The sequence below is a fragment of the Prionailurus bengalensis genome, chromosome B1, assembly GCF_016509475.1.
Source record: "Prionailurus bengalensis isolate Pbe53 chromosome B1, Fcat_Pben_1.1_paternal_pri, whole genome shotgun sequence".
In the NCBI taxonomy this organism is placed as follows: domain Eukaryota; kingdom Metazoa; phylum Chordata; class Mammalia; order Carnivora; family Felidae; genus Prionailurus; species Prionailurus bengalensis.
In genome coordinates, this window is record NC_057344.1 from 140,673,321 (window position 1) to 140,699,774 (window position 26,454).

General features: G+C 48.3%; 1 protein-coding gene across 3 annotated transcripts; it reads right to left on the minus strand.

Annotated features, from left to right (window-relative positions):
* Positions 1 to 522: 522 nt before the first annotated feature.
* On the minus strand, positions 523 to 20,932 carry PRDM8 (PR/SET domain 8). Of its 3 annotated transcripts, none has more exons than XM_043572386.1 (7): positions 20,410 to 20,932; positions 19,761 to 19,858; positions 8,265 to 8,515; positions 7,098 to 7,234; positions 4,539 to 4,759; positions 3,312 to 3,543; positions 523 to 2,897 (listed from the first exon to the last, which is right to left on the minus strand). In XM_043572386.1, the coding sequence occupies exons 5-7, from the start codon at positions 4,755 to 4,757 to the stop codon at positions 1,291 to 1,293; spliced, it is 2,058 nt and encodes a 685-aa protein (XP_043428321.1). In that variant the 5' UTR covers positions 4,758 to 4,759; positions 7,098 to 7,234; positions 8,265 to 8,515; positions 19,761 to 19,858; positions 20,410 to 20,932; the 3' UTR covers positions 523 to 1,290. The 3 variants fall into 3 exon arrangements, with proteins under 3 accessions (XP_043428321.1, XP_043428319.1, XP_043428320.1); XM_043572384.1 differs by having other exon boundaries at positions 523 to 2,900; XM_043572385.1 differs by lacking the exons at positions 8,265 to 8,515; positions 19,761 to 19,858; positions 20,410 to 20,932 and having other exon boundaries at positions 523 to 2,900; positions 7,098 to 8,252.
* Between the last annotated feature and the right edge of the window lie 5,522 nt (positions 20,933 to 26,454).

Here is a 26,454-nt window from a genome sequence, read left to right on the forward strand (position 1 = left end):
CATAGACTATCATGGTCATTTCACCTTGGTTTCTAAAGAAACTCCCCCATTGGGCCTCCTAATAGTGACAGAATGCTGAAGGATTCTAGAGGACAAGATACTCCTCCATGTAGGCATCACTTAGTAGAATTAAAGTGGCCCTTTCATCTGGCGTCTCTGATCCAGGCCTGAAAATTGTCTCTGGCCACTCGTGAAGATGCTAATTACCCTACTGCTGAAAAGAATGCTGACATCCCACTGACAGGCTAGCTTCATGGCAGACATCTTTGTCTAAATGAGTTGTCCTTATATGAAGAAGACCACTACTTTCCAGCTAAAGATTTTCCCAACAATAATCAAGCTTTGTCTTCTCCCTTTTAGGCTCAGTATCGGCTTAGGGTGAATAAATATAAGTGGGACGGGATTAATTATCCCTATTTTGCTATCATCTCCTCCTTCAGAGACTCAATGAAAATAGGTGGTCTCTACTCAAAGTGTAGCCCTGAGCTACAAAACAAGTATTTAAAAACACTTTCCAAATAATTGCTTTGAAGAAAATAGTCATTTATTGTCAAAGCATCCAACATACCTGGATAATCTATAAAGTTTAATAAATCTTTCCAGGGATAAAAGAAACACATAACTATTCAGACTCCATTTCACTGGCACAAAATTACACTTTGTATTAAAAGGAAATACATATTTACATAATGATGACATTCTTCATTGAAGTCCATAATCATTTCATGATACATGCACTTCCCCCTGGAAACTTAAATTGAATGGTGACCCCTTTTTATTTATTTTATTTTTTTGTAAGAACACAAACTGTCATCAAGAAATGCAGAAAGCATCTTACCCTCCTCCTTTACTTTATATCTAAAATAAATTTTGCCCTTACATATAATTATTACATCTAAACCGTAAGTGCTTAATAATTTAAGTAGAAACGTATGACAAATGCATCAATATGTTGCAATATATGACATTTTTAAAAATGTACCTTTGTTTTTGGAAAGTGAAAATGCGTGCATTCAAAAGAAAACCCCTCGAACAACCCACCCAATCAAAAATCCACCATCCTGTCTTGTATGCGTGCGTGCGTGCGTGTGTGTGTCTGCGTGTATAATGCAGGTCTCGGGTAAACAGGTCAATGAGAAGGTTGGGGTGGCAAGTGTATGTGTGTGTGTGTGTCTGTCTTTGGGTGCAATGTTTCAGGTCACAAGGAGGTGGTGGATGTCCTCGCGTGTTTTTCCTGTAGGTGGCTTGACTGTGACTGTGCGCGCGTGGAAAGCTAGGGTCCTTTCCGTGTCAATTATGCGAGGTCATGTGCCTGGAGAGGTGGTGGCGCTCCCTGAAGGACTCATTGCAAATGGGGCACTTGAGTTTCTCCTCCCGCCGCCGCTTCACCAAGGGCTCCATCGCGTACTCCTTTTTGTGATGCGACCGCATGTGGTACACCAGGTCGGAGGTCATGCGGAAGGAGGCATTGCACTTGGCACACCAGTTCTGCGCGGGCAGACACAGCGAGGTGAAGGAAGGCGGCAGCAGCGTGAGCGCCGAGGGCAGCTGCAACTGCAGGGGCCCCGCGGCCGCCGCGGCCGCCGCCGCGGCGGCAGCGGAGCTCTTGGGCCAGAAGGCGGTGGCGTAGAGGAAGGGGTTCTGTTTGGGCAGGCCGCCGCCGCCACCGCTCGGCAGGGCCCCGCAACCTCCGTTCAGGTCCGCGGCCCCCTGGAGCTTCACGGCCAGAGGGTCGGAGGCGGCGGGGTAGAGTCTGGTGGGGCCCACGCCGTCGCCGGGGTGGCACGGCTCGAGCGCGCTCAGCTTCTGGCCCAGCACCAGCGGGGACAGCTGGGAGAAGGAGCGCGCCGGCTGCGAGAAGGCGCTCTTGCGCTCGTCCGACGCGGCGCCCTGGCCGCCGCCCGCTCCGCCGGAGGCCCCGGCGCCCGCGCCGCCGCCCGCCCCGTTGCCGCCCGCGCCGCCCAGCTGCGGCACCGAGGTGAAGGCGCTGCCCCGCGCCGGGCTGCCGCCCTCCAGCCGGCCGGGCAGCGGGCCCCCAGGCCGCGGGGCCAGCAGCTTGTCGGCGCCTGCCGGCGAAGCGGCCACGGGCGTGGAGGAGCCGCCGCCGCCCGCGTCCTGGTCTTCGGCGGCCGCGCCCCCGCCGTCGGCGGCCGCGTCCTCCTGCAGACCGGCCGCTCGGGCCGCCTTCTTCACCTCCACGAAGGCGCTGCGCTTGGCCTCGCCCGTCTCGGGGCTGGGCGGCGCAAAGAGGCGGCCGTTCTCTTCCAAGCTGAAGTAGCTGCCCGAGGCGCGGTACTGCTGCGGGGTGCACACCAAGTCCTCCTTGGAGGCGGTCAGGGGCCGCTCGGCGAAGCGGCCCCGGCCCCCAGCCAGCCCCACGCCGCCGCCCCCCTCCGCCGCCTCCTCCGGGAATTTCCTCTTCCCCTTGCCGCCGCCTGTGGCGTTGCCGTCGGGACTCAGCTCCGCCTCCTGGTGGCCGCCGCCGCCGCCGCCGCCGCCACCGAGGCCCCGGACGGGGGAGCAGCTGTTGCCTCCCCCCGAGTTTTCGAGCTCCCGGGCCAGGTTGTGAAAGTCCGTGGAGGGCTTGGCGCCGCCGCCGCCGCCTGCCGCGGGCTGGTTACTGCCCTCGGGGGAGGGGGCCGGGTAGTGGTGGATAGGTCCGGCTTTGCCGAACTTGGGGCCGGGGCCCAAGGGCGCTTCCTGTTGCTGCGGCTGCTGGTCTTTGCCACCGCCCCCGCCCCCGTGATCCTTGGTGCCCACGCCGCCGCCTTGCTCTTCTTGGGGGCTGGCATCAGCGCTGTGAAGTCTCTTGGGGCAGCGGAAGCGCAGATGCGCCACATAGGGGAACTCAAACTGGAAACGTTGGCTGCATTCCAGGCATGTGTAAGGGGACGACCCTGCTTAGTGAGAAAACACCACACACACACACGCACGCACGCACACACACATACACACGTGCGCGCGCACACACACACAGGCACACCACAGGATTACTAAGCATCGTCTCCAGACCAGTTTGCCATCACCCTTTTCACAAATCCGCCTTCATCTCTCAGGATCTGAGTGCCTGAGAAAAGAGTATCCTGTCCGACCTGATCTAACTTTCCCTCCTGATTTGGGGCGCGGGGGAGGAGTGCAGTCATCAAGCCTAGTGTCCCCGATTCATCCTCACCTATCTGTCCCAGCTCGAAGTTTCCCTGCCCAGTCTCCCTAAGGGAGGAAAGACGCCAGTGCGCCCGAGGGAGCCCCCGCCTCTCCCTGCGTCTTCCCCGCTAGCGAAGGGCCCCGTCGCAGGTCGCGAGCCAACCTACCATTCATTTTGCTGTGGGATCTAGAGGGGCAGAGCAAGAGTAACTCAGTCAGTTCTTTCCCGTACCAAACTAGTAACTCCTCGTCTTTGGCAATCCTGCGGAGAGAGCGGTAAAACAGCTGTCCGTTTTTTATATAGGCTTCAAGGTTCTGTTCCTCTTTATCTCTGGCTGATTGGACGAGACGCAGCCACATGAGACCTTCCGAAGAACCATTTGCTGCTGAGGTGTCTACCTACAGTTTGGAAAAAAGAAAGAATACAAGGAGGTAGGGGATGGGGGTGGGGGGTGGGGGAGACTCCTGTGAGAGAATGAAGCCAGAGGAACCGGACCATTTCCTCTATGTTATTCTTTAACAGAGAATTATCTGAGCTCAAGCTTAACCAAGACCCAGGTCGGCACCCATCTTCGTTTTTGTAACCAGGAGGCAAGATAACCGTCCTTTGAAACACTGTATCAATCATATAGATGAAACTGTAGTTTTCATATATTGGTGAGGACATTTTTCTTTACAATTTAAATTAGTGTTAACCTCTTGGGAATGCACTTCTCAATTATCTCACATTACACAAGTGTGAGGCATTTTGTTTCTGGAAGTTAAAAAAGCAAGTTTAGATCTTAGAAATTATTCTGTGGCATTGATTCATCCTCCTAATTTTACCTTAAACAATTAATAGTTTTTCTTTGGAAAGACAGAATGAGAGAGGAATTATATCTTGAAACTCATACAAATTTAATGCTGTTTTATTGTCAAGCCATTAACATCTTTATTAAATACAAATTCTGGGTACTAGCTAGCTTACTAGAAAGAGTAACATTTAGGAGAAAACTAGGCCTCCTAGGTTGGAACACAAATGCAGCCGATGCTTATAATAAAAGAACTTACAGAGAGTAGTTATTATGCAAACAGCTTCAACCCTGGTTGAAATCTGCCCCAAAGTTAAGGAAGTTGTGTTTATCACCAGGAAAGCCTAGGACTGAGGCAGCAATTTAGATATACCTGGTACTCTGAATCAAATTTTTGTCATTTATTCCAGAAATCAGTTGCCAATAATTTGAGTTTAATTTTTGTTTTTCTGTTTTTAATGTTTTGATCTGTTAAATAGGATGTCTCACATTATTTCACTTTCTACATTCAGAACCTATCTCAGCTTGTCATTTGAATGATTCTTAGTCAGTTTTCAACAGGGCATTACCCTCATACCCTGTGCACCACTGGCCAAGACTTACCCGGAAGATATAGGGGACTGTTCTCTTGTCTGTGGACTTGAGCGCAATGAAAGCTATGCTGTCATACAGGGAAGTATGGCTCAGGATGCAGGGACCGAATATAGCATTCTCAGGGATGTCGCAGGTGGTGTAAACGCTGGTAAAAATATCTGTTAGACATTGCTGGACAGCCTTGGCATCTCCATCCCAGATGCCCCGCTGGATGCCTGAATCCTCCATCACTGGAGACAGATACACAGGACAAGGAAACAATTTATATTATTCCTCTTGCCTCTATGAATCCAGGCAGAACATTTCAACTCTTAGACAAAATTTTCTTGAATTTGCCTGATTTTTGCATAGCCTTTATTTCCAAAATAAAGCCAGTGGCAGATTAAGTCTGGAGCATTTTGAAAATGACAACTAAGGAGTACTTTCCTCTCCTTCCCACCCCTCACTCGCTTTTTAAAATAATTGGAAGAGTGGGAGCTCAGAGTGCACTGCTCTCCAGAAGGAAAACAGGGCTAGGAAAGAGAGATCGGGTTTTTGCATCAGCTTGGGGGAGGATGGGCCAGGATTTGGGACCAGATTAGGGGAGAACAATAGGATTTTTTTCTTTTTTCTTTTTCTTTCTTTCTTTCTTTCTTTCTTTCTTTCTTTCTTTCTTTCTTTCTTTCTTTCTTTCTTTCTTTTTTTTTCTAGCATATAGTTTCCTGACTGAAAATAACTTTCAACCCTTGGGAGAAAGCTCTTCTCCTCTCTTCTTGTTTATTGAACTGAGTGGCCAGGAGTTGATTTGTTTTTTTTTTGTTTTGTTTTCTTCCAAAGAGGGGAGCAGCCTTAGTGAGCAAGCAGAGACAGCCGAGCATGGCGAATGGATTTCAAGTGGAGTGTCTGGGCCACTGATTCTGTGTCAGCTAACCTTTCTCTGCAGCCTACAAGAGGGGACGTATGTCTGCTCATTACCATAATCCAACACTGTCCCTCCGAGGCTTTAATTAAAAGCAGCAAGCAGAGGTAATTATTTTTTTCTCGACATGCTTATTTATGGATGAGGGTGAATCCCAGTTACCTTGTTATACAAGGGGGTGGATTGAGTTGCATGTACCTCATGAAGTAGCAGGTACAGGGCAGGCCTGAAGTGTCCCCTGGTTGAAATACTGTGTGTGCAGTGACTGGTGAAATCTCCCTTCCCCAGATATGACCCTGTCTGGGCAAGAGGGGGCAGCCCCACTTGTGTAGACCTCTGTGGGCTCTCCGACTAATCCACAGCAATTTGGAGAGCAATGCCCTGATGGAGGGCTCTGTATTAAACTGTCATAAAGAGACATTTTCCTTCCTTGGCCACGGGACACCCTTCCAAAACTTGTCATTTTTAAACAAAAAAACAAAGCAGGAATTTAAATTTTAAACTGGCCTTGAACTAACTGCCTTCTTAACTCTGACTGATTAAAAGACTCCCCCAAGTTGGTTTTTCCCTAACAACGTCGAGATAGGCAATAATTTATGTATGCTTTGTATAATTTAAGTAGCAGGAAAGAGTAGACCTAATTCTTTTCCTGAGTAGCTGTTCATTATGGAATAATATTAGTAATGTCCATTTTTATCCTAATGTCTATTAACCAATTAATCTTGCAAATGTGATTACAAGGTAGAGCTTTTTTTTTTTTTCCTTTCCAGCTAACAGAGCATGAAACTTTGGTCAGCCTCTTTTTCCATTCACGCCGCTACATCCGGCAAATGTCAAGTATTGGGCTGTATCTGCCAGACAGAAATAAGAGAAAATATCCATAAAGTAGAAACTTACTTTATCACAGCATCTATCTCTGGGCATCTTTTACCCCACACACGTAGCCTTTCTGACCTCTAACTGCAAATTTAAATGCGTTAAAAAATAAAAAGCCTGCAGAACCTCTCATCTCCTTTTCAACGGAATCCTATTCTCTCCTTTTCAGTTTCCTCAATTCAGCGTTTTATGCCTCAATTTCTCTCCTCCTTTTAAAAGTCTCTTTCACACAAGCGTTTCATTGTACCGGGAGGTCGCCCCGTCACTTCGGGCAACAGCAGGGACGCAATCATTAAAATGCAGTTCTACCTAACAATATGGTGAAAAGATCCTCGCTACGCCGCGCTAATAGGGGTTCGCGTCGCCGCGGCGGCCGCCACGAGCCTCGAGCCGGCCACAATAACCGCTGGGCGAGAGCCCGGGCTCGCCGGCCGGCGTGCGGTCGCCCGTGCACCCAGCCGCTCGGAGCTCCGCCGCCGGCTCCAGGCCCCGCGCTCAGCGTCGGAGGGGGAGGGTCCTCCCCAGAGCCCGCGGGGCTCGCGGAGCGCCCGCGGCTGCCGCCGGCCGCTCGCCCTCCCGATAGGCAGGCATTGTCTGGCGGCCGCGCGCTCCCCAGTCGCTCGCTTCTCCCGCAAAGTGCTCCCCACCCGCTCCTCCCTTTGTATAACCGTATTGCCGGGAGAGATCCCTTCTCTTCTGGTAGATGACGAGCCGGACGGCAAAATTTTCCACTCTCCCCTAGCAAACCTGCCTTCCTCCCCATCCCCCTCCCACATCAAAGCACGGACACTTACCAGGAATAAGGTCAGGAACGAATCGCCCAAATAAGGCCACCTGGAACCGGGAGAGGCAATCGAGTGCTTCTTTTGCCTATTGTATCAGTGCATTTCCATGCCAAGAGGTGTTGATATTGCTGTCTCGTAGGCTGTGCCTAAAGAGAGGAGAGAGAGAGAGGGAGAGAGAGATGGAGAGAGAGAGATGGAGAGATGGGGTGAAAGAGACGAGGAGAGAGTAAGAGGGGTGAGAGCGAGAGAGCGAGAGCGAGACAGCGAGAGCGCGCGGAGAGAGTTGTACAGATGGACCCGATGCAGTGACTGACTGGCACGCAGACACACACTTTTTGTTTGCTGCACATAATCTGCCCAATGACGCGTGACAGCCCACGTCCCCTCCCTTTAACTCTTTGCTGGGCTGGGCGCTCCCTCCGGCGCCGCCTGCCTCGAAGCGGTCTCTCCGGCCTGCCTGCGCCCCGCAGGTCCTGAGCTCCCCAAATGGCAAAGCCTCTCTGGGCGCAGCCTGGCCCGCATCCTCCTAAAGCTTCGGCCCTCTGGGACTGTGAGGAGGGGGACATCAGTGTCGAGGTCAGAAAGGGGAGTACCAAAAGACCTGGAGCGGGCCTTTCTCCGTTTCTCTTGGCACTTGGAGGACCTCTGGCAGAGAGCTGGCCACCCAGCGCGCGCACGGACCCCGCGCGCCTTTCCCGAGTCTGAGTTTGGCGAAGGGGAGGAGGGTTACGGATTAGCCCCGCGGGATTCTCTGGCCACTGAGCCACCGCTGATTTGCGCAGCTAGTTGCCTGGGGGTGATAAAACGGCGCCAGCTCTCCCTTGGAGCGCTCACCCTACCATGCCCTTCCGAGCAAGATTCAGAAAGGATGCGCTTTGGTGAGAACTTGGCTCTGTCTCCCCCCGGATCCAGAGATGGGGTGAGGATGCTGGAGCGCGGATGCCACCAGATCGCAGCAGGGGACTTACTGGGGTCTTCTGGCCCCAGAACTCGAGTACCCGGGCGGGGGGAGAGGTGAGGGGGAGAAGGGTGGGAAGAATCCAGGTTACTAGGCTCAAGCAGTCCCAGCTCTTCCGCTGCCTGGCGAGCTCTTCGTTGTCCCGGAGGGGGTCCCATGTTGGGGGTGGCCCGTGTTCTAAGACCTCGGAGGGGGGTAGTCAAAGTAAAAATTATTACCGAGATGGGCTCCGGAGAGCAATTCACGTGCAGCCGGTGGTGGAAGAGCGGATGGGGTTGCCGCGGCCGTCTCGGGAGCCTCGTTTGTGCGCTAAGCCACTTAGAGGCGCTGGCTTGCCCCTTTAGTGCAGCAGCTGAAGCTAATGACTTGAGGACTTTAACAGCCTGAAAGTTGACTCCTTCCACAGGGGCCGCAACACATTTTCGCTGGGGGATCTCAGGGTTCTCTTTCACCTTTCAACTACCAAATCCTAAGGGAAGAAAGACCTTTAGTGTATAGACAGCTCCACTCTCTCAGCCCCACCCACAACACCACCGCTTTGAAGGGGGACAGTATGTTAGCTTTAGGATGAATCAGATTGTGTAGCCGGCTTACGTGGACCGAACAGAACCACGACTTAGGAAGGACACAGCCTCGGTTTTTGTTTTGTTTTGTTTTTTTAATCCAGGCTGCAATAAGGTAAGTGGTTTGGGGGTTGTCAGAGAGTACCTTAAAAGGAAAGGGTGCATACAGTGTTTGACCCTCTGTCAACTTCGAGACCTCCCTCTGGCTCCCAGTGGGACAGCGAAGAACGTGCCCTTCCCCGCCGCACCTGCAGTCCAAGAAGGCCAGGGAAGGTTTTTGCCGAGGAGAAATAAAAATGTGGGAGTAATTTCCGACTACGTGAGTTCTCTTCTTAATGTCTACCTCCCCCCTACCCACCCATCTCCATTTCCACCCAGTCTTGGTTAGCCCCCTTCCCCGCCTCCCACCCCCCCAGACACAAGTTCCGAGTTCTTCTGATCAGACCGGGCACCTGCCTCGGTGTAAACTGGGACTCCGGCAAAGAAGGGTTGCAAAAGCCCTATATATTAGGGAAAACCCTATACATTACGGAGGATGAGGGGAATTTCCAGGTTAGCTACTGAGTTTCAAAGCTTCTTAAACGGGAATTGTCTTTCATCTTAACCTATCATTTCTTTTATGCATGTATAAACACTTTTAAACATTGTGGTAAAGGGCAACTCTGACCAAAGCTCAATGTTGAGGGCTTTCACAAGTCCATATAAAAGAATCTGAGTGTTTTAGCCACTAGTTGTCTTATGACTGGATGCTTCATTCATATATCCTTTCTCTCTCTCTCTCTCTCTCTCTCTCTCTCTCTCTCTCTGCCTCTCTGTCAAGAAAGCATCTCTCCTTCCCCTATCACTTGTTTTAAAAAAGGGTGGAAGAATTAGAAATGTCAAAAAAAATGCCTCAAACATCTGGAAGAAAACCTGCAGGGATGAAGAATAGTGGCCAGACACTTAAGTGAATTCAGAGAAAAAAAAAGAAAAAAGAAAGGCCAGGAGGGGCACAGATGTTAACAACAGCAAGTTAAGATAAAGAAGTAGCCAAAAGAGAGTTGTGGTCTCTTAGAGAGGTGTTCCAGCCTGACAAAGTGACAGTGTGTGTGTGTGTGTGTGTGTGTGTGTGTGTGTGTGTGTGTGTGCAGTGCCCAAGACGCTTATTCCATTAAACTGTTGATCAGAACACTCCTTGGAGCCTCCTTTTGCTGTTATGCAGAGTACAGAAAGTGTTCCTTTCCCAGGAAGAGTCATCTCTACATTCAATTCCATTAAAAAAATTCTCCTACATATTGTAAATATAAAAGCATCCACTTCAGTGTGTGGGCACTTAGATAACCTTAAACTCTAAGTGGAAAACATTTTTCTTTTCTTCTCTTTTTGGCCTTTCTTTTCTTAAATATACAGGACACTTAGACTATGTCTCCTCTGAAGTTCTGAAACCTAAACTCCAGTTTGTATAAAAATTAAAAAAAAAATGCTTCTGACACTTAAGTTGGGTGTGGGGAGCTTGACTGTCCAAATCCCAAGCTAGAAAATAGCTAAGATTCTATATATCAGTGAGGGGAGAGATGTATTGAGAATCTGGTCATCAGATACTTGTTCTCAATTCCACTTTTCTGACCCCTAATTAAGATTTCCCCTACTGATTTCAAATTAAAATCCCCAAATAAAAGAATTTCTAACATTCTATGAATCCAACCAACTCTCTATCTTATGTATTCAATGACTGCTATAGCAAAAAACAACTATGGGTAAGATTAAGCTCAGCATTCCTACTTTGAGGGTTTTCCAGTATTTTAAGTGGTGCACATTTTGCCTGGTAATATAAATGGTCTTAATGACAATTATTAATAGGATGTAAAGAAAATGTAGAAATTACTTTTATTTCCCTAGAAATTTATGGGCTAAAATGGTGCATAAACTGCTTTGAAATCACTCTGCGTTATTACTTCCTGGAATTCACTGATACTAAATGAAGGATTGAGGCATTTACTCAGTTGCAAACAGTATTATAAAAATGCATCTCAGTCAATAGTTTGATCTAATTCACATGGAACAATGGGTTTATATTTGGAGCTCTTTTCCCTGGGATTTTATTTCCAATTAAATAATTAGAGAGACAACAATGAAGAGTGAAGGTATGTTCACCTTGCTCTGCCTTAGCAAGTCTTCCTGCAATTATGGTCCACACACACACACACACACACACACACACACACACACGTAGACAACTGCAGTATTGTTTTGGAAGAGAAGGCTGGAGAGATGTTGATGAATGATTCCGGAGGTGGTGCCTTTTATGAACTAAGTGAGAGGGTGGAGAAAGTGTAAGAAAGGAAATCTGATTCTTAGAGAGTATTAGAATGGAAATGCCCTTTCTCCTCCCAGGGTAGAGAAATGGGGCCCCCAAATACCTCAACTTCAGTTGATAGGAGGCTGGTGAAGTCTCCAAGAATAACTCACTCAGGAGGATTATTACCCTTTAAGAATGAAAGCACATTATTTTGCTTTCTCTCTTCCTTTCCAAGTCCTGGTCCATCCCCCTCTAATCCTATTTCCAAAGCACTACACCAGCAAGTCTCAGTTGCCAAAAAAAGAAAAAAAAAAAAAAAAAGCAATTCATGGTGAGAGGGAAAATGCACTGGGAGACAAGAGGATGGTCAATGAAACAGACTGTGGAGACTTTTTCCTACACTTACTAATTTCACACAGGGAAGTCTCTGGATGGGGCTGTGAGTGTTGGGAGGAGGTACAGAATGGAACTTCATGGAGGGGTATTGCATTACACAGCCTTATCTTGGACAATAAGAAATGTTCTAAGGGATAACTCAGAGACAAGAAGAGGCATACTTGCTGACTGGGTAAAAGTTTACAGGGATGGGGGGCACTTTGTTTTGTATAAGTGTACATGGCAATCTTAGTTTGGGTCTATTCCTTGCCTAAGTACTATAGGTGGTTCATCAGGGATAAAGGAGTGAATGTTTGCCAGGCTGGTCCAGGGACAGCCAGACTCTCAAAGGATGGATAATTCTGTAGCCTGGGAAGAGGGACTCCAGTCTCTCAAGTTCAGAGATCATTACTCCTGACTCACATTTTTCTTGCTTCATCCTGTTTCTCAATACATGGTAGTTGTTTTTTAATGCTGCTGCTCTACTACAACTATTCTCATTATGATTATAACCTACCTTTCTCAAGCTTATAACTCTGAGGGATCTCAAGTTCCCCTTCCCCTTCTTTTGGGAGTTCAGCTCTGAGCTGGATAGCCTTTGAGGATTTTGTGTAATTCATTTCCTCTCCTGGATCTGAGTCCTAGTTAACTGGCTTACTAGCTTCTGAGTATGACTTTTAGCAGGGCTGGCAAACTGAGGTAATATTGGAGACAACTACCACAAATCTGAAATCAGTGCCTCATGCTCATCTGTGTGACTGTGACCTGTGAACCAAATCCAATATCCAGCATCTGACCCGTTAGGTTCTCCCAGCTTTTATACGACTCTCCATATAATATCTATAGAGCTGGCAAGGACTATCCCAGTTTTGTCAAGTCTGTAGGTTACAATGTCCTTCCTAGACTCAGACACCACAGTGCTTGAATAGGTCTCAGCAGGAGGAGAAGGGTGGACAGAAGGAACTATAAGTAGGGCCACAGTCACCACTCCAAGCTTCCTCACTCCCTGATCCCAGCTTTCCAGGCAGACTGGGGACCAAGGGCTGTGGAGCAGTCTCAAATGGGAGAGAGCATCAGATTTTAAGAAGACTGGCTCTAGGCCTTAGGAATGTCACCACGTTGAGAGGTCCTACATCAAATTTCCTTACACAGCCAGGAGAAGGGACATTATCCCAACACTCAGTACTTGAATCTCACCTCTTTATCTCTCTATTTTAGGCTGTGTATGATTCCTGAGTTAAAAAGACAGGTGCTGATTGACTTACACTGGGTTAATACTAGGAGAAATACCTAGCATCTGATCCCAGCTAGTTCTCTGAGGTATGGACTTTGATTTTAAATTGGGCTACTGGGGGATGAGCAGCATAAACATTCCTCTCCTGGGAAGGGGGTCTAGGAAGAATGCACACATGCCCAGAACTTTCTAGCTTGGAATCTGTCCATGGCATACTTTCCTGAAGGCTAAAGAGAGAGGCAGACATCTGATTTTCTCTGAGGAAAAGGGAGGCAAATAAAGGGGAAAAAACTGAAAAAGATTTGGGGGAATAGATATCAGTCAGTAACCACACAGCACCAAATCATATTGCTTTGCTAGAGCCTTGGAAATATAGTTTGATTTCTTCACAACCTATGCTCTCATACCTAAACTGCTCCCCTGGTCATATAACATATTGGACTGTTTGAGTGAAAACCATCTTTCATGATTTTGATTCAAGCATCATAGGCACCTAAAAACTACCAATGTAAGTCTTTCTTCAATTCTAATACTTGGAGAAGTGGTATCTCAGAGAATTCAAAGATCAACTTGCCACAAACAGTAATAACTGCATGCCTACTATAAACAATACTGTAGATACCTCACCAAATATTAGAAATAACATGCAAGGAGATTGAAAGTTATATTTGTTCTCTTGCTGATTGAAAGGCCAGTTCCCAGATTGATTTGATAGTCTTCTGGTAATATAATATAAACATAACCAAGATATAATTCATAATCTCTTCTAAAGTTTTGAGGAAAATTCATATTTTAAAAATAAATAATATCCAGAAATATCAAATAAATTATTCACAAAATCCTAAGAAAAATAGATATATTGAATACAAAGACCTGGATGTTGAGGTTTCCCAAAGGCCTAGAATTCAGTTTAGGTATGAACAATTTTTATATCTAATCAGATATGGTTCTCTAGCATGTGTGTGTGTGTGTGTGTGTGTGTGTGTGTGTGTGTGTGTGTGTTTAAGCTGGTTGGGAGTGAATATTGTTGAGGGTAGCAATTAAAAAAAAAACATTAAGGACTATCATTTTTCTTGGCTCCAAGTTCACAAAGTAGGCTGGTGCTCCTTGTTGTATGTTTTCACGTAGGATAGTTCTGGAGAAGATAGTTTGTGTGAAGTCATATAGAAGAGCAATTGTTCCGGGAGAAGCCAAATTGAATAGAGTTCTAAAGAATAGATTTCCCACGTATGGTTTTAGTATCTAGTGCCTTGTGTGTGTGATCAGATGCCTCATAGCATTATCTACATTGCAGAATCAGTTTACCGGGGGTTCTAGGAAGTTAATGTCTCAGACAAGTGGGGATCATCTGAATGTGTGAAAATATCTTGGGGAAAGTCAATGTACTGAGAGTGTGGCTGGTTCCATGCTTTATGCCTGCTACACACAGACAATTTCTGATGTCTGGAGTCCCTGGTGTCCATGTCTTAGTAAAGAGCACAGCGACAAAGCTGAGCGCAGAGAAGGCCAATGACAGACATGGGGTTCGATGTGGGCTAACAAGGTCACCCTGGGAGAGACTCAGAAGATTACCCCGAAAGTATCATGAAGGGAAGACACGGCTCCCACTATGTTTGGGATGAGTCACCAAAGAGTATGGAGCCTCACACTAGACAGGACCTGAACAGAACAAGACTTGCCACCTTCAACAGGGGATCTCTCTTTTAGAAGCAGCTCACGTAAACCATGAAAGTGAGGGAGGGGGTGGGAGGAAGAAGAGGCCACGAGGTGAGCTGGGTGTGCTCCAGACACGCCCTGGACTGAGCAGGGAGGAAGCGCCATGTTTTCCATAGGCTCCAGTCTCCTGCTGCCTCCCTGGAATTATTGCCAATCCTTGTCTCCTGCTAGGCGCCACTTGCCTCGCAGAAAGGCGTCCTGAGGGCTGGGCGTGAGGGAACAGCAATGCTCTTTTTACCACCACCCTCCTCCCAGCCCGCTTCGCACGTCCTCTGGTAGGCAGTGTCCGCCCCCCCCCCCTCCCGCCATGCACCCACCCCCTTTCCAGAGGCACGGGTCTGCATTCTTATCTCATATATGGAGGGCTGCCGGTGACCTCTCTCAGCCTTGGTTTTCCTCCTCAGCAAACTAAATCTGCAAAGAGCTGCCTCCTGGGTCGCGGTGAGGACAGAAAACCAGGGCGAACGACTTTTGGAAAGCCAGTTTCTGAGCAGATGGTAAGGGATAACTTCCAAGAGCCGGGGTTAGTTTCATTTCAGTCTTGGACATCCCAGAGAGGTCGCAATACCTTTATTAGGCAGCATTCTTTTGACTCACAAGTCTGGAGAACTGACCCAAGAAGGACCAACAACTCAGGTTCAGGCCCCAGCTCCACTAGGGGAGCTAAACTCTCTGGGTTCGAATCCTGGCCCCTGACCCCGGGCAGATAATTTAACCGGTCTGTGCTTCAGGCCTCCATCTGAGAACAGAGAGTGGTAAAGGAAATTGTATTCAAAAAGTTATTGAGAGGGGTGAGGTGATACTTAGTGCGGAGAACAACACCTGGCGCATATTAAATACTTATTTCAGTGCGGGCTATTGCCACTGTTAGTAACACTGCCTGCGTTTCCTTTTAAAAAAATTTGGGACTTGTGCACCCGCTTTCAAAGCCCCTCAGCGAAGGCTACAGGAATTCTCGAAGTTTCTAGGGAACCCGGAAGGAGGTACTGGAGGATAGAGGCAGGAAGAATCTGTTCAGGTATTCAGGGATCGCTGCTACTGAAGGAAGGGCCCGAATGTTAAAAGCAGGGGCGGCAATCCCCATTCCCTCCTCCCCTTTACGGAAGAGGCAGCACTTTTGTGCCAGGAGGCTGATTAGACTTCCATCCCTCAGTCGTCAGGGGGTCCTTTCGTTAGAACTGATAGCGGCGCCACGTTAGAAACGCAGGGAAGTGAGGGCAGCAAAGGCTGAGGCAGTTCGACCCCACACGTAGGACAAGAAGCACGGGATGCCTCGCGGATTAACTCAAGAGCTGCAGCCAGAAAGCCGAAGTGTGGGTGGGCAGAGAAGCCCGGGGCACCACGCCGCCGGTCTGATCGGGGCCCAGGGCCTCTGAGCGACGCTGCCCCTTCTCTGCCGCGAAGGGCGGCGGCTCAGCAGCGGGCGAGCTCTGGAGCATGCAGGGCAGCCGCGGCTCTCCCCTCCACACCCAAGTCTGGGGAGCGAGGTGGGCCTCTGCCCGGGGGACTTCGAGCACAGCGAGTTCTCTCTCTGGCCCCGCCCCGGACGCCCGCACGCGGGCTGCGCGCGGAGCATTATGGGCCGCAAGGCCGACGGAGCCCCAGTCGGGGCCGGGGCTGCGGTGCTGAGCTTCCTCCCCGGGCCGCCCGCCGCTTTCGCGCAGCCGCAGCCCGGAGCAGGCGTGTTGTCCGCCCCCACGCCTGTAGCCTCGAGCTCTGGGAAATCTCCCGCCCAGGCCGGCCCGGTGACAGAGGTCAGTTGCGGGCTCCTTATTGCTCTTTCTTGTGAAGGATCCCAGGGGTGGTGGTTAAGAGCTCCAAATTTGGCTTCCTAAACACTTCTATTAGGAATCTGCTAGCTCTGTGTCTTTGGGCGAATCACCTAACCTCTCTGAATTTGAGTGCCCGCATTTGGAAAATAGCAAAAACAACATTTATCTCACAGGGTGGCAAGAGGAAGCCGGGGTTCAGATCCCAGCTGGACTTCTTGCTCGGGCTAGTTAGCCTCTCTGTGCGTCTGTTTCCTGCGAAGGAAGGGGATCTGTGAACTAGAGAGAATAGCATTTGACTCAGAGGGTTATAATTAAATGTGATAAGCCTGGCAGAGCATTCGGCCTAGCATGCAGCAGGAGCCCAAACAGTTAATTACTTAAAGTATCTCAGTGCTTGCCACTTTGAAATCTAGATAAATGTAATTTTTAAATCTTGCTTTTCCTGCTTCACTTTCCCTCATTTTCAGAGAGAAACAGTGCACAAAGGTGTGTGTGGGTATTTGGGGGTGATAGTACCCACAGAATTGGGAAGAATTAGCTTGTGGCCAGGGAAGCTGCATGCCTTTCCTTCCTCCTAGCTTCTCCTCTTCAGTTTCTAGGGACAAGGTAAAATAATAGGAAAGGCAGAGAAAAGGAGCTTGGAACACGAAAGATTCTCAACAAACGTTTCTTGAGTAGAAAATGTCCTGTCGAATGTTAAGAAGGTAAGGGGTCTGATGTGGAATGGGAGACCCACGATTGGATGTGGCTTCCATGTCTCTGTGCCCAACTGCCAGTAGGCAAGTTGGGAGCATTTCTGTCTTTAGTCGTGGCCCCTGGGAGGGGGAGACCTAAAGGAGGGGTAGAAGAGAGGGTGGCACTGCTCTAGGGAACAGGTTTGGGGGGCAAGAGGAGTAAAGGTGCAGCCTACTGCATACGGAGAAGGGCTGCATTCCTGCAACAGACAGCATACCTGACTCAAGAGAGGTAAAACTCAGGTGAGGGGAAGAAAAGAGAAAAGACGCAAGGGTCAGTCATCCTGGGGTGCGTAAGACCTTCAGCGGAGTGTTGGAATCTCTATATTCCCCAAAGCTTGAAAATTCGATGAGGAGCCCCAAAACTGTCATTCCCAGACATCCCTTAATCATCCTCGCAGCTCAGACCCTTTCAGAGTGGGGAGCATACCTACATCACCATATGCCTCATCAGGGCCCCACTCCTTCAATACCAGTGACCTCCTCTGATTTTTCGGATGGGAGCACTTACATCCTTTTTTGTTCCCTATAGAGAATAGCATAATGGAGGATGATGTTTTACCCAGGAACTAACAGGACGTCCGGGAAAACCTGGCCCCAGACAGCGTTCAAGACCATTCCCTTCTGCTTTTTTCCTGAGGGCAGAGAATGCTGATGCAGCAACAGTCACCTAAGGTATTTCATAACCTTCTGGCTCTTAGTCTCCTCTCCTCTCAGACTGACTAAGAAGTGATGTTAGCGGAAAAGAGAATACAATAAAATAAAACCAATTCCTCAGTGTTTTGACCCCCCCCCCCACCACCACCAGCAAAAGAGACAACTGGTGAGAAGGAGCCACAACTTGGAAAAGATTTATTTTTCCTGGCCATAAATCTCACCCCCTTGTTCCTCTGCCCAGCGAAGCATGATAAAGTCCTTTTCCATAAAGTATTCAGTATTAGAGCCACAAAGCTCCCCCAATCAGTAGCCATCTGCTTCTACCATAACTGCTGCTCCCGAAGCAGGGAAAGCAGCAGCAGAGAAAGGGCACCACTGTTAGGCTGCTGGACAAATGAGGAGACTGAATAGCTTTGGTTTTCCTTGTGTATCTGTATCTATAGAGACAGGAGAAGAAAGGCCGCATTATATTGATACAACAATTGTAAAACAAAACACGGAAGAGGCATCTAAAGGGCAGTATCGCATGCATCAGGGGTCCCCAGATAAAAGGGGAGCTAACAGATTTATAGAAACCTTTAATTGGTTTTCAATTGAAAGCTAAAGAGGCTGGGGCGAAGCTGTGAAGAGTGGCAAAGTGCCCTCCTTCAGCCGTCTGGGAGGCGTGATCGATTTCATGGAGGGAGAAAAGAATAAGGAACCGTCCTGCGCCTCTGCGAGAGCAGGGAGCCACGCCGTGTTACAAGCTTTTCTCTTTGGCTAGGGAGTTATGATATGATCATAAGAACAGAGTCTCTCCGTCTCTCTTTTTCTTCCTCCCCCTCCCTTCCACCTTCCCTTCCTCTCACTTTCCCTCAGACTGGCAGACAAGTGGAGAGGGAAGGAAAGGATGCACAAGTAAATCTATTGATCTTCAGAAGAAATAGATCCCAGCCTAAAAACACCCAGCTTTAAATCTGTTCATCTGCCAGGAGGGAGGCCCCTTTGACAGATATAGGAATCCCACCCTCACCCCACCCAAATCCTCTCCCCTCTCTTTTTCTAGACTCAAACAGGAAAAGCAAAGAATCTCAGGAGACTCTCCACTGCGGTAGTACAGTGAGAAGTCTTTGCTTGTGCCCACTGGGGTTATTTCAGAGCAGACGCTCCACTCAGCCCGCCACGAGCGCCTTAACCCCTTCCGGCGCAGCCCATCGCGGCTCCAACCGGGCTCGGTTGGCAGTGCCCCACCCACACAGTACCCCCCACCCAACCGTCTGTCCCTACGGCTGATTTATTGACCCGACCCTCCTGTTATCTTCTTCGATTTCCTAATTAATCGCAGATAAAAGGCAGTGGTGCAAATTACAATGATGAAGGGCTGGAAGATGGTTTTGATCAAAATGGGAGAAGGGAGATATGATTAATTGGACATGAGAATGAAATCTCAAGTGCGAGGAACAGGCCTCAGGGGGTCAAACCCTGACCCCTGAATGTTGTGGGTGAGCCCTTCTGCCTGCTTTAGCGCCTTCATGAGGAGGTAGTCCCTCAGATTAGGTCACTTGGGTCCCAAGCCTGTGGAGGAGAGAGAACTGGGGTTCCTCTGGGGCTTCCAAGCTCTCTAGGTGCCTGCTGCCCAGCCCACTCTCCCCCCTCCCCGGACATACTCTGCTGCTGCCCCTGCAGAATTTCGGGATCCCTGGCCAGTGATTCCACTGTCCAACAGGTACGCCTTTTGGCTGAAGTGCACCCCGTTATTGCATAAATGCCTGGCAAGTCTCTCACAGTTTTCCTGTCTTTGAGCATTCCTCTAGTGAGTGGGGCCAACTCTTTGTGAAACTGCAGGAAAACAAGTCTAGTAGGTCAGAGATTGTATTTGTTCGTGTAAGGGATTAATAGAGCCCCTTTCTGATGCTGCTTTCCAGAATTACATTCGGGATTAAAAAGCAGACACGGCACGGGCACACATTTTGCATTCACTGGTGGTTGTGATTAATGTTTCCGAAGGGATTTGTGCTGGGAGCTTACGGAACGTGCTCTCGGGGGTCTAATGCCCATCGGCCGCGGCGCCGGGGTGAGAGGAGGGTCTGCGGGCACGCGCCAGAGCACGGGGGATTAGAGAGGACCTCAGATGGGCACAGACGCCCGGTGCGGTGGCCTTTTAGTGCTGCCCCGGCACCCGGCAAAACTGCTTAGGAGGAGGAAGCTGTGAGAACTGTCCCGGGGGACGGACTTGGGGTTTTTAGGGATATGTGTAAAGGGAAGATGCCCTCGAGCGGCCTGACTTTTGGGTGGGAGAAAGGCGCTCAGTACCAAGGCTCTGAACTTCATACATCTGTCCTGTGAGAGGAGTTCGTTCCCCACTCCCGGTTCAGGGGAAGCGCTGCTCCCGGACGCGTCACTCACCGGCAAATAAAGAGTCGCCCGGCCCTGGCCCGTGAGAGAATGACCTCAACCCCTGCCGCCAGTCTCAGGGCTGCTGTGTCGGGCACTCAGAGGAGCATCTGTGGAGAGGAGCCGGAGTCTAGGCTTGAAATGCATCCCCTTCCCCAGCATCCCCCCACGGGCAGCCAAACCCTTCCCCGAGCGTGTGCAGGGACGAAGGAAGGAGAGGAAAGTTCCAGAATGGAAGGAGGGACACGGAGGGTAGGAACGGAACCTGGCAGGCAAAGTAAAAGAAGCAAATAGGAAGCGAGAGAGGGTGGTAGGAAGAAGAGGAGAAAATGGGGAAGGGGGCGGCCGCAGCTGCTGGACATTACCGCTCTCCGGCAGAAGGGGGCACTCCGCCCGCCGAGACAGCCTCCCACTGGGCTGCGGCGGGATCCCCAGCAAAGCCCGCCCTCCAGCCCCGGCTCAGGGGAGTTGGGCGCCCCCTCCTGGCAGCTGCACGGTCGCTCCCCGCGGTCTTGCGGGTGCTCCGGTCCAGCTACTGCTCGGCCAGGACTGGGAGGTGGTGCGAGGAGGAAGGCCAGGGACGGAGAGTGGGTGTGAGGGCGCCACGAGAGTGGCCCGGCTTTCCCGTCTTTTCCTGCCCCCTCCGCCGCGGCTTCCTCACCTGGGGCCTGCAAAGCTGCTTCCCCGTGAGCGCGGCTCCCGCGTGCCCCTCCGCGGCGGGGCTCCCGTCCCAATCAGAGCCTGTGCAGGAGCCTGCCCTCCTCTCAAAGCAGTCCATCCTGGTCTCTGCCGCAGCAGCTGGGAGGGAGGGAGGGAGCGACCGCCGGCTGCTGCTGGGCGGCGTCTGGGGGCCTCGAGCCGACGCGAGGAGCCGCCATCTGGAGCCTCGGCAGCGGGAGGGGTGCGGGTGCGAGGGAAGGGGCCTGGCGGCCGGGGCTCGGGCCGAGGCGGGCGAAGGACGGGAGTCTGCGGCGCGGGAGCGGCCTGAGTGCTTGCGTGTGTGGCGGAGAAGGAGAGAGGGGTTTGGCCCTTGGGGAGGAGGAGCAGAGGCCTGCCCCTGCCAAGGCCCCCGAATTTCGGGGCGGTTTCGATTGGCAGGTCTAGCGAAAGAGCGGGGGACCCAGTAGGCAGTTCCTCCGATCCCCGTTCCCAGCCGTTTCCCCCGGGACCGGACGGGAGTGTGGAGAGCTGGGTGGGGTGGGGAGCCAAAACACACCCGCTGTCCGTCAGAAGTGTTTTTCTCATTTCCCTTCCCTCCCACTTTGTTCATCCCACTTCAGGAAACATTCCTCTCCAACGGCGTGGATTTTTGGACACCTACACATTGAGACAACTACTCAGCCAGGACGTGGGATAGTCACTGATAGGATATCACCCTTGGGGACAAATACACTCTAGTTTCCAGTGGACGGTGGAAGAGGAAGGGGATGAGGTGAAGAAAACTCTTCTTGGACATTTAGCATAGGGAAGGAGAGAATGGGGGAGGGGTAGGAAGTGTGGTTCCTCCCCTTTCATTTCAGATCCTTCCAGTGTTTTTATATCTTCAACTTAAAAAAAAATTCCCGAGTTTGAATGGGAGAGGCGAGCAAACTCAAGGAAGGAAAAAGGTGTGATGAGTATAGGAGAGAGCGAAGGGATCTGTTCAGGAAACTACAGCTCTCCAGAGATGCCCTCAGCCATAGGTTTTAGCCTAGTGTAAGGGGAGCTGATTGGGTACATCTGCTGTGGCGGGAGATCTGAATTAAAAAAAAAAAAAAAAGACTCCATGGCATTAAAACATTAAAATATACTCCCCTCCCCCAGCTGTCTCCTGTCCGGCAGAATGGCATTATGTAAAAGATCTGGCATGTCACCCAGTGGCACATCTGGTAGGTGTAGATGGCATTCATTAGCACAGGGCTTCTACTCTGCAGCATGCCAAAGCCCTGACAGAGATACCCGCTGCCAATCATTCATTCGCTGCCAATCCCTGAGCGCGGCCGGGCGGGATGGCTCCCTTCCACCCTGGCACCAGGACTGGAGGAAACAATGTGTTGAGATATGAAGAGATGAAAGCGGAGCTGAGGATGCAAGGCACCCAACAGATGTATCCCGTGAGGAGATAACGGTGCGAAGAGTCATTTAGCAAGGAAGCATATGCAGGATCTCAGGAGGGAGGCTCGGGCAGGGGTCTGCCTGACTAGGACTGAGCGGAGGGAGGGGCTGGGGAACCCCTTCAGAAACCTCAAAGTTGAAGTTTCTTCTCTGAATACAAAGACCACCCCCCAACCCTAAATGTAAGACCCTCTCCCCATCCAGTATGTACTCTGTTCATCTAACCAGCTCTGAAAAGATGAACTCAGTCCTCCCTAAGGCTTTTGGTTACCAACATAAAGAGAACCTTTAAAACCTGCTGTTTTTAATGTTGCACCATTCTCTTTGCCTTGTAATTTGAGAGGGGAGGGAAGCTGTCAGGCTGTCTACTGAATTTTAAAACATATAGTGTGTTGGGGGACACCTGGGTGGCTCAGTCGGTTAAGCGTCCGACTTCAGGTCATGTCTGTGAGTTTAAGCCCCACATTGGGCTCTGGACTGACAGCTCGGAGCCAGGAGCCTGCTTCAGATTCTGCATCTCCCTCGCTCTCTGCCCCTCCCCCATTCTCTCTCTCTCTCTCAAAAAACAAACATTAAAATTTATAACATACAGTGTGTTGGGACCAAAGTGTTTCATATATTAGCAACATGGATGAAGAAAGAACTCTAAAGGTCTTGATTCCTAGCCTTTCAAAGGGGATAAAGATGAACAAAAGAAAGCATAAGGGATTATTAAAATGGCAAAAGATAGATAAACATAAAATCTAGGATAAAGCTTGCCTCTGAGGTTGTCCTTTTTCTTAGTCTGAGTGCCGATTACCTAGCTGGTCAGTGTATTGTTTTTCTTTATGACATGTATTATTTTATGAATATTCTTTTAATCTACCCAATATTTAATAAAGCAACAACAAGAGTCAGAGGTTTGAGGGTTTGTGGAATGAAATTTTTTAAGTTAAGTCTAACAGTTCTTTATTGCATATGTACTTGTATATAATATATAAAATTATAGTACTCTTTTTAGTGTAAGTATATACTATGAAATGTTTGGGGCATTCTTATACTGGTTCACGGTCACAACATGACTGCTATAATTATCCAGACATCACACCATTGTTCTAAGCATGAAGAAAAGGACAGGGGCAGAGAAAAATAGTTCTTTCCTTTTATCAGTAAAGGAAAACCTTTCATTTTTCATTAGCCAGACCTGTGTCACTTGCCTACAGATACCCGCAAAGGAGTCTGGGGAAATTAGCCTCTAAAGTGCTGAAAGATAGGGATAAGGGAACTAGGAATGGTAATGGAGTTGTAACGCAGGGTGTCTGCCAAAAAGTCAAAGGCAAAGAAGACTTAAAATTAGCACCAGGCAAAAGCAGATTATCAGGTTTTATCATTGTTTTAAATAAGAGTCTTTTGTTCTCATTATAGTTATTAAAGCTTATCAGCTAGGGATACTGTACTTGAATTAGTGATTTGTGAACTTAAATTATGCTTCAGAATAAGGGCTCAAGCTTAATTGATATATTCGTAAAGGAGTTGATATAAAACCTTGTTTATATTTAAATAAAATTAATCTTTGGAAAAAAGCATAAATAGAATTTGTTTACAAACTTAAATGGAAAAAGGAACATGGATTTTGTTAGGACTAGAGTTTTAATACTAACTCTGATACTAGATGTGTGACTTTGGGCATTTTACTTGTCTAAATCATATGTCCTAATCTATAAATGGGAAATAATATTAATAGTATCTTGCAAGGTTATGGTGAGGCTTATATAGGCTTTATTTATTATTTTATTTTATTTTATTATTTCGTGAGAGAGAGCACATGAGTGGGGGAGAGGGGCAGAGGGAGAGAGAGAATCTTAAGCAAACTCCATGCTCAACATGGAGCTCAACATGGGGCCAGATCCCTGAGACGTGGGATCCCTGGGACATGGGATCTCTGGGACACTGGGATCATGACTTGAGCTGAAATCAGGAGTCAGATGCTCAAGTGACTGAGCCACCCAGACACCCCAATAGGTTTTAAAATGTAGTAATTGTTAGGGACCCAGCAGGAAACAGAATTCAGTCCAAATGAAGAGACTATTTAAAAAGATGTGGGCATAGTTATGGGAATAAATGAGATGATGAAGCATACAGAAACAGCTTAGTAAGAAACTCTTTGGAGAGAAATCAGTGTTTCTGGACTGCAACTGTGAAGGAGTGGCCCAGTGAAATAGAGATACAGCTACTGCCAGAGAGCAAGTGGTATAGCAAAAAGGAAGCAGGAAAGAATGCCAGTCTCTCTCTTCTCAAACATTCCGGTTTCATGTTGATATCTTCCATTGGCCAAACCCAACAGGAAACTAGGTGGCAAGGTGTTGGAACATGGTGATGAGTCTGCATGGCTCAGCTTCTGAGGACTTCGAGCTAGGCATAGAAGGATGCAGACTGAATCTCAAGGAGACAAATGGAGAATAATCAACACACAGTTGTTATTAGTCATAAATAAGATTCTTGGAGAACCCTCTCCGCAAACATTTTTTCAACTGAGAGTAAAAACAGGCTTTGCAAACGTAAGCATCCAAGTTTTTAAGAATCATCTTTCACAGCACTTTGGCTGAAAGGTTCCTACTGGCACTCATGAAAGATTTCCTGAGGTCTTGGCAGACTTTGCAAGCCAAGACCTAGAGTAATTGGAGAGTACGCCCTATGAACTTCCTTTGGGCATCCCCAGGTCTCTCATCATTTTGTGGCTTCCTGTGTCAGGATCAGTCTTGCTAGGCCTGGTTAGTCACTTGCTGACTGTTACTTTCAAGGAAGCCAGCCAGGCTTCAGCAAAAGGTGACTACCTCATAACATATCAACCTCACAGCAACAGGAAGTCCTACTAACTTCTCCCCATGAGTTCAGAGTCTTTGTGGACTTCAGACTGCAGTAACTTTTCCTCTTTCCAACTTTGCCATCCCTATCCTTTCCTCCTAAACCTGAATTAACCAACCCAGAGATAAAATGATAAAAGAGGACAGTGGTAGAGACACCTATTTTCTTCCCTAATTTTAGATAAATATTATAACTAGTATCACAGTCTTCAGTGTTCACTCTGGATATTAACAAACAAAAGCCTCATTTCTGAATTTCTAGAAGCTAAGAGTTTGAGAAATTGAGAGTACTGATAATAAAACTAGCAGTCACTGAATGCAAACTGATGCAGGCACTCTGGAAAACAGTATGGAGGTTCCTCAAAAAATTAAAAATTGAGCTACCTATGACCCAGAAATTGCATTGCTAGATATTTATCCAAAGGATACAAAAATGCTGAATAAAAGGGGTACATGCACCCCAATGTTGTAGCAGCTCTATTAACAATAGCCAAATTATGGAAAGAGCCCAAATGTCCATTGACTGATGAATGAATAAAGAAGATGTGTATAAATATTACTTGGTGACTAAAAAGAATGAAATCTTGCCATTTGCAACAATGTGGATGGAACTACAGTGTATTATAAGTTTTGAAATAAGAGAAAGACAAATTTCATATGATTTCACTCATATGTGGAATTTAAGAAACAAAACGGATGAACATAGGGGAAGTGAAGGAAAAATACGATAAAAAACAGGGAGGCAAACCATAAGAGACTCTTAAATACAGAGAACAAACTGAGGGTTACTGGAGTGGAGGTAGGTGGAGGGATGGGTTAAATGGGTGATGGGCATTAAGGAGGGCATTTGGTGGCATGAGCACTAGGTGTTATATGTAAGTGATGAATCACTGGGTTCTACTCCTGAAACCAGTACTACGTGGTATGTTAATGAACTTGAATTTAAATTATTAAATTTAAAAAATACTTAGGAAAAAAATTAGCAGTCATTATTTCAGTGGAGAGAAACAAATTAACTCTAGAAAAGTTAGTGAGAAGCAAGCATGAATACTTTAATAAGTACAATATACAACTAAACAATACAGGTAACTGAAATAGACCAACTTCTGACATGACAGAATGGGGAGCTCTATTGAACCATCCCCCAGTGAAACTAGTGAAAATTATATATATACAAAAAATAGTCCTTTAAAGGACTGCCTGAAGGCAAATAGCAAATGAAGAAAGGTCTATTCAAGAAAATCTATGAAAATTTGGTAGGATCAATTAAAGTCTGTGGTATTTGAACCAAGAGCACTTCCTACCTGCCTCTTACCAACTCAGTGGGGCATAGACTCAACTGCAGACTGCTGCAACCAAGAACATAGCACTCACTTTATCCTCCAGATCTGAACTGGAGGATTTCTTTTTGTTTTTTCTTGTTTGTTTGTTTGTTTGTTTGTTTTTTCAATTAAGAGCAAGATTTCTGCTTTTCTAATCTTGCCCCTAGCTTACCTGTCTCAGGTGAGTGTGGTCAGGAGGTCAGAACTTCCTTCTTCTGCCTAAGCCTTACTTGTGGAATAGAGGTTCTACTTTGGGTATGGTGCTTTGGGAATCGTGGGGCCCTGGTGTCACTCAGAAGCTTGTCATTGGCCCTACCCCAGGATACCTAGTTCAGAAATTTTGCCTGTGGGTGGAGGGGGGGAACCAGTCATGAAGCAGATAGCTACTTATCTCTTCCTGAAAGAATTGATTTCATTTGTAATAGAGTAGTGAAGTTTAAACCTAAG